Source organism: Austrofundulus limnaeus, unplaced genomic scaffold (genome assembly GCF_001266775.1).
Source record: "Austrofundulus limnaeus strain Quisiro unplaced genomic scaffold, Austrofundulus_limnaeus-1.0 Scaffold134, whole genome shotgun sequence".
NCBI lineage: Eukaryota > Metazoa > Chordata > Actinopteri > Cyprinodontiformes > Rivulidae > Austrofundulus > Austrofundulus limnaeus.
The window spans coordinates 812,841-821,048 of NW_013952536.1; the positions used below are offsets into that span (position 1 = coordinate 812,841).

The following is an 8,208-nucleotide window of genomic DNA, read 5'->3' on the forward strand; positions in this document are numbered from 1 at the left end:
TATATATATATATTTAAAGACTGCAAAGGCTGAAAAATCCTGAAGTCCATTTGAAATTAGAGGTAGTATGAGAATTAAAATTTTAATGCTTTTTAGGCAAAAAATTGGGGGTGTCATATTGTACATGAGATCGTATCATGCATGAATAAATATGGTAGTTAAAAGAATGTCAATAAGTGGGAGGAAAAGGTAGCTTGCACCTGAAGTTTTTTTTTTTTTTTGCCGCACTCAAACCAAGTCAACTTGAGTCAAGGGCAGGACAAGTGTGATCCCTTTCTTTCTGGTTGATGCGCCTCTATCTCCTCTCCATACCCGTTTGTAAAACTAAAGCATTGAAATAGCTGAGATCGGCGCTTGATACGAACCAAGGTCTTGAGTGAGCTGGGGCTCAACGGCTCTCAGCCCCATTTTGTCACTGTATTCAAAGTCGCTGTGGGCGGGCTGCAGCGGCTGTGGCATTTCACTGCTTTTAGATAACAGCCACTTATCTTCAGCGCTCGAGAGTCGTCAGAGAAAAGTAGGCTTGATAAGAAACAGACCGGGGAGAGAGAGAGAGAAAAAAAAGGGGCTGAAATGTGGACCTTATGTGGCTTGCATCATAAATGGCTTCACAAAGTAGGACAGATAAGATTGGGTATTAAAAGTCTCCGTGAAGGAGACCCAATTTGTAATCTTTCTTTTCACGTAGGCTCTTCTCTTAAATCCTGCTCCCAATGCTGTGCTTGTTTTTGACACAACGACCGCAATACGCCTCGAGTGGTGCTATCATGTATGAACCACCTGAGTTTGTATTGTGAGCGTTGATGTTTTGTGTTATGAATACAAAAAGCTGGAGAGGGAGAGAAGTTTTGCACAAATGAATGTGATTAAAGAATAGGGAAAGACAGCGGGCAGAGGAGGACAAACACCAGTGCTCTGAGGTGACCCCTCATCTTATGGTGACACACCTGCAGCTTGGCCACTTGCCCAGCATTAAATTGGCATCTAATCGCCCCGGCTCACGTGTGAGCCCCTGGGAATACCAGGAATGACCGGCTGTTTGTCTGGGACTGCATATGGACCACCTTTTCTCCCCCTCATCCTTTTCCCAATCTCAGCCTTCTTCCCCCGACCCATCCTCCTCGTACACACAAAGCCTTCCACTCGGCATCTTTCTCACAGCACTCTGGCAATTTCCATCGGCGACTCTAAAGAGATTTGAAATTGCCTTTGGTCCCGGAGCCTTGGCAATTAGCAATTAGTGAAGTGATTGTAGAGATACCACCCCCAACCCCCGCTTCCTCCCTCCCCACCGCCGCCTGTGTTCCCCTTCCTGCTGTGCAGTTGCTGCATCGTCGTCTGCCTTCTGCCTGTAGTGATGCATAAAACCATGACCAAAGTTGTTTGTTTGTGGATTGATGTAGCCAAGCGTTTAATAATCTATTAGTGCTACATATGCTAAGGTTGTTGGTGTTTGTGTGACTAGTTTTTTTTCATTATATGTAAAACATATAGAGATTTAGTGTCAAAGATGTGCACTGCTTTAAGCTTTCCATCTGCCCAGTGATGTTGCTGCTTGTGTCGCGCCCCGCTGACCGTCCCTCCGCTCTTCTCCATGGCAGTGACAGCGACGAGAAGCCGCTGAGGAGAGACGACGACCTCGGGGACAGCGTCAGCAGAGACAGCTTGGTGGGCTACACGGACGAAGAGGCAGAGTTCAATGAAGATGGTTCGTTCATCGGAGAATATTGTGGACCCAAGTACAGGGGCTCTATTAGCGAACCTAGTGGACCTAGTCCCATCTCTGCCTAAAGCCAGGCTTCACGATAAGCCTTCAAATCAGGTTGCATTTTAAAATCTGCTGCCATGACAATATCCAACACATTCTCACTCCCAAGTCGTCACATATTGACGTTTTTCAAAGGTCCCTTTGCGTCCAATTTGGACGCATCAGGTACCCCCCTCGCGTCAGTCCTTGCCGCCCGCGGCTTTTCCGGGTTGCGCCACCAGGGGTCTTTGGGTCGGGGGTCTGAGGTTAACATTAGGGATCAGGATAAATGGTTAAGTTTAGGGACTGGGGTCAGGGATAGGATGTCTACAGTGAACATTAGGTAATTTTAGGCTTTGCAACACGTAGTTGCCATGAATTTCCTACATTTTCTAAAAATGGTTAATTTTACGTATCAGGGTTAATGGTTAATTTTAGGTACTAGGGTCTGGGACAGGATGTCTAAAGTGAATACACGTAATTTCACGCTTTGGGACGGTAGTATTTGTGCATTTTCTACACTTTGAAAAATTACGACAACAGATTCCGCCCCATCCCGTCAAAATATGACGCAAGGGGGGTACCTGATGCGTCAAAATTGGACGCAAAGGGACCTTTGAAAAACGTCAATATGTGACGACTCGGGAGTGAGAATGGGTTGCAATATCATAGTATGAATAGCCATATATCGTAGAATTTAAAAACTACTCAGGTATTAGGAAAGTCTTACAGGTGGTAAACATTTTGCCTATGGTTAAAAGAAAGGAACAAACTCAGTTGCTCATCAGTGTGGAAAAAAAATCTTTGTAGATACTGTAAAAGAATGAACTAAAAGGTTTTAGTTCAATGATTTGTGTTAATATACTGTATCCGCCTCAATCAAAAGCCTTTGCACAGTGACATTACACTGAAAGAAAAAGCAAAGGATCAGAGAGATTTTCATTATGTAAATGAATAAATGATGCACTGAAAACATTACAGCATATCTAGTTTTAAACAACACATTGCAAAAATAGCCATCTAATTATAAGGTAATATGCTAGATTATAATCTGAATCTTTTTAAATTAAGTTTTATAATCTGCCAGTGCAGTAAGAGAGTTGCACTTGGTAAGACTTCTTAAAATAAGGATAAAAATCTAGGCTAACAAGATTAATAATCCAACACATTCTGCTCTTGCTTAGTATATCAGTCTCAAAGCAAGATCAAAAATAGTCTTTGGCTGGATATAAAATTTTAAAACTTGGTTAGATGGCAATTTTTGCAAATTTTTTTCTACAGCATCTTCATGAACAGCATACAGTCCAACTGAAACAGATACGCTAGCACAATTTATAATGTCACGATGAATTTGCCTGAATCATGCCATACATGCTCTCTGGTTATACAGTATATACACTCACCAGCCACTTTAATAAGTACACTTTTTCAATTGCTTGTTAACACAAATAGCTAATCAGCCAAAGACATGGCAGCAACTTAATGCGTTTAGGCATGCAAAGGTGGTGAAATAGGGATAAATGTATCCAGTGAGCTGCATTCATATGGATGAAAAAGCCTGATTAATGTTGGAGCTCCTGGTTCCAGATGACAAAAAGGAAACAGAAGCTTTAATAACTACTCGGCCCAACCAAAGCATGCAGAGCATCATCTCTGAACACACAGCTTGTCCAACCTTGAAGCAGATGAGCTACAGCAGCAGAAGACCACTCCTGCCAGTTAAGAGCAGGAAACTAAAGCTACAGTTCACAAAGACTCACCAAAATTGGACAATAAGATTTTTTTCATCAATGCCACAAAAAGGTAGCTCTGAAGGTAAAAGAGCGTCCAACCCAGGACCAACAAGGTGTACCTAACAAAGTGTCTGCTGAGTGTATATCCCTCTTGTACTGTTGAAAACTGCTGTTAAAATGCAAATGTGTGAATATTGATGATCTGCCATTTTATTAAGTCTTTTTTATACTATATTATATCAAATGTGTTTTTTTTTAACTAAACTGCCTTTAAACGGAACACAACAACAAAGGTGTAAGAGCAATCTTAACGTGACATTAAAGTGACATTTTACTTTCTCAAGCACATCTCTGGTTTGTTGATCAAATTAAAGCTGGGATGCATCCGTTTGTGCCAAGAGAAATAAAGTTACAATCAGTTTGCTGCATTTAACTCCGGAATGCGACTTCTTTGAATCTGTGCACATTGAGTATTTGTGGAACTTGTCACAGTTAATTGATGAATAGAGTTTTCACTTTATGGTCTCACTAGCTCTGATGTGAAAATACAGCTTTTTTATCATACTCTGTGGTGTTTTGGACCATTTTAAATAAAGTGCCTTTACTTTGGAGGTTATTACAGGATGATTCAGGGGCTGTAATTTATCCCCAGGTATTTCAATTTATTTTCTGACTACTTTCTGTTCACTAATGTAAAAAGGATTCAGTTATAATGCCATTTAAGTTTAGATCTGCTTCCTCAAGGGGAGAAGCAACACATTTTTACAGCAAATTCTGGTCACAAACTATTCCCAAATGAATCCTTACTTGACACAACGGAATTTAACTTTCCTAAAAAATAATTGTTATGTAAATTTTGGACGTTTTTAGTAATCTCTGCAATAAGTAACACATTTTCTCATGAATAATGTATGTACTTAAAACATATGTCAAGAACTCAAGTAAATCAGGCTGAGATTCAACCTATTCATATTTTTTGACAGTTGTACACAAGACATTTCAGCAGCAAAGTGCCAAAATTCTTATTGGTGAAGTGCTCAATTTTTTTATTGTTCATGATTTAAAAGGTAGCTCCTCAAAATTCAAGGACCGCTTTAGAGGTAAGGACTCCTTTTCGAGAAAATGACTTTATAACATGTTAAAAATTGAAAGTGGGGAGTACTAAGCTTTTCAAAATCCATACTAGGCATACCAATTGAACCAGTCTCTCATATTTGCTCTTAATTTTTAAATGCAAGAAAAAACAAACAAACTCTTGAACAGAAAAAAGTTCACTTCAAACTGAATGGAATGGGAGGTCATGTGGAGGGAGGTTTGGCTTTGAAATATGTTGTAGTCAATCTCTTCCTTAGGGTTGTAGAAAGATCCCATGACTCCAATTACCCAAACCGGAGGTATGTTTGTTCTCCTTGTCAAATTGTAGGAGGGAAATTTTTCACCTTTGATTAGGAGGAAGTTAACACAGCAACTAGACAAATCTGAGAGTGTGAGTTTCCTTTGGTCTAAAAGAAAATATCTGCCTCTACCTCAGAATTTATTGTAATTTTTTTCACCTTACTCTCTTGGCTCACAACACACAGAGGAGCTCCAAAAACCAAATTACACGAGCAGGAAGCAGAACAAAGAGAATAAAATTATACGGGATGAGACAAAAAGAAAAAGGTGGAACTGGCACCAAACTCAAAACACAATCTTTAAACTGTGAGTCTGATGAGCACAATATTTACTTCTGGGTTTTCCTGCAGCTTCAGAGCCAATAAATCCATAACATAGGGTAAGACAATAGCTATGTTTACATGTGCAATATTCTTTGATCAGACTAAAATGTATTTAGATTAAACACTCCAAATGTATCATTTATATGGACATAAAATTAATTTATTTTATCATGACGAGTGTTTACACACACCAGGCTTTTATTCAGAATAGAAGTAATGACTTGCCCAGTTGTAAACGTTTTCTAAAAAAAACCACAGAAGTCATACCTCCGCGATGAACATAAAAAACATTAAACATTTTTTACAGAATTTATTTTCTATGGATTCTACAAATAAACCAGAACATGATATAAGCATATAATAAACACATCAAATGCAAAGTATTTATAGCTACAGCTTCAGCATCGTCATGATAGCAAACATTACCCAACTTGTATTCAATGAACATCTTCCTTAAAAAAACAACCTTTCACCCTCTTAAAGGGTTTGTTTTGGATTAAAGATCCCATGCAACTGCATAATCTGTCCTTAGCTTGGTGATTCTAAATAAATGTTCTTGTTGTAATCAACCCAGACTTTGGATAAAGGAGTTAAAAAGCACTCAATGCCTCATAGCAAGATAAAGGTCATTTAAAGAGATAATCCCTGTATTGTCAGGGATTACGCCCTCATCCGTTTTAAAATTGCTTTCTCTCCACGACGCTAAATCCTCTAAACAACAGCAAATGATTACTTTAGCCAAAGCCACCTTCAGTGTCACACAGTCAGCATTTTTTTTCTTTGCTACATTTATTTTGAGGATGTTCAGGTGACTCTTTTAGAGGTTCTGCTTTGGAACGATCACCAGGACATTACCCAGACCCAAATCCTATTGAATTTAGGAACCATGCTTGTTGTATTTTAATGTGGTCACGGTGGACGGTGCATCCCAACGCGCAGCTTAAACCAGAGCTTAAAGTCAATCAATCCCCGCCACTCGATGTGATCGGAGCTGATATTTAGGCCAAGTGCTGTGGAAATTGCCTGGTTGGGGTGGAAATCGATAACACACAAACACACACTGGGAGCTGGAGTCAGCGCTGTATGAATTTTTAAAGCAACTTGGGCTACAAGGACAGGGCGCTGTGCAAAAACACCGATGGAGGTTTGGAGTCTTCTCAAAGTACGCCATGCTGTTTTTACACCCAGGATACAGGGAGAAGTGCGGCCATGAAAATCTCATCAATATTGAACATCTGAGTTCACAGACAGGGCAGGAGTGACAGGTGCGTCTGCTCGTACTCTTAAAGGAAACCAACCTCAACCCTCGTGGCTTTTTAAGTGACATCGTTAAACCATTTTTATTTGTTTTATTTCGTTTTTTTTTGCATAAAGAACAGTAATGATTAAACTAAATGTGTGGTTTTAGCTTTTTGAATCTTTTAAATGTTTTGGACTCAAATGCTAATTTTCTCTTGGCACCTTTGGGAGCATCCTACAGTGGAACAGGGTTAAAAGCAGGTGAGAAAAAAAGGCTGAGTATTAAAGACAGACTGACAGCATGCTTTCTGCTGAAGCATGTTTGAGCAAGCGAGAAAGAACCGGATTTGACCTAATTAGAATGACTTTTATTTCTGCAAACTTTCAATGACCTTCCTTCCCTGAAAGTGAATATGTGAAAAAAATGTTTATTCTTTATTCCCTAAGCAAACCGAGAAGTAAACGCTGAAGAAAAAAACATTAAATCTGAACACTGTCGCAAGAAACTTTTATTTAAACAGGCAAAAATGCACTTTCCATTAAAACTTCTGAACTTACAGGTCCTTTTAATATTTTTTTGGGGAAAAAAACATCCAAATGTAAAATGTTTTGAGTAAAAGCTGTGTCAGTGACAGCAGCACCTGAAAAAAAAAATCATCAAGTTTATGTTTCCCCTTTGTTTCTGCTTTCTTTCTTTTTTTGATCTCAACATGGCTCCCCTTCTGCTAAAATTTAATTTGTCTCACCGGAGTTCAAACGGAATTGGATGATTCTGCATACAGAGAATCCTTTTAGAGGGCTATTATTTCCCCAGTAAACTGCTTTAGATGCAAGCCCAGACACTCTCAAATGCCAGCCAGCAATTGAGTGGATGTTTGTGCGCGTCTGTGTGCTTTTGTGTGTTTGAGCAGGAGGAAGCAGGGACACTCAGCCATGGCAGAAACTAATGAGACATGCATTGGTAATATGATTACCAAGTCAGCATGGCTATGTCATCGAAACGGAGCGTCGCTGTTTAGTGGAGACATCTGCTCGTGACAAAGTGGACACCGGGCTGCGCGGTTCTTGCACAGCATTCCCGTACCTGTAAGTTGGTGGCAGCAGGTGCGGATGATGAAAAACCGAGCTCACACTGGCCTTTTTGTTGCGGTAATGACAACGCTTCAAGCTACATTGTAGAGCCTGATGAATGATGATTGAAACTACTCAGGTGTGTGTTTCATTAGAGGATGCCGTCTGGGCCTTTTTAAGGTCAACGCGTCTTGAGTTTGATCCAACAAAAGATTTTCATCTCGACTTCGGCTGGAGCATCAGATGAGAGACTTTTAAGAGCTGCGCGGGTGGAAAATAATTCTCACCTTTTGTCGCTCGACGCTGAGCTGTCAGAGTAATGTCCTGACACAAAACCACAATTTGTACACAAATGTTTGCTCCATTCATATTTGTGGCCAGCTGAAGTGCATTTTAATATCACAAATCGACTTTAAAATATTAACTTGATGTCTTGTTTTGTTCTAACCTGAAAATCCAATTATGTTGATGGATCATAGGGAACTTTATTATTTGTCATTACCTTTATAATGAGGAGTTTTTGTGTCTTGTGTTGATGGATATTTTCAAACCTAAAACATGTTTGTTTGCCATTTGTCCTCATCCATCGTTAAACTCCCAATATGGAATGGTGCTACAGCTAAATTAGAAAAGAAAAACTGTCAGTAAAAGCATAAAAAATGAGTTTTTAACCTGAATGCACAAGCAGGAAGTAATTATA

General features: G+C 39.6%; 1 protein-coding gene across 10 annotated transcripts in view; it reads left to right on the forward strand.

Moving 5' to 3' along the window:
* LOC106522672 (neural cell adhesion molecule L1-like protein) overlaps positions 1 to 1,919 on the forward strand; it is a gene marked incomplete at its 3' end in the record, with an annotated part of 68,941 nt that extends 67,022 nt beyond the window's left edge. For all 10 annotated transcript variants that reach the window (XM_014015786.1, XM_014015785.1, XM_014015789.1 and 7 more), the window contains 1 exon segment: positions 1,602 to 1,919. In XM_014015786.1, the coding sequence (XP_013871240.1) occupies positions 1,602 to 1,791 (190 nt within the window).
* Positions 1,920 to 8,208: the final 6,289 nt, after the last annotated feature.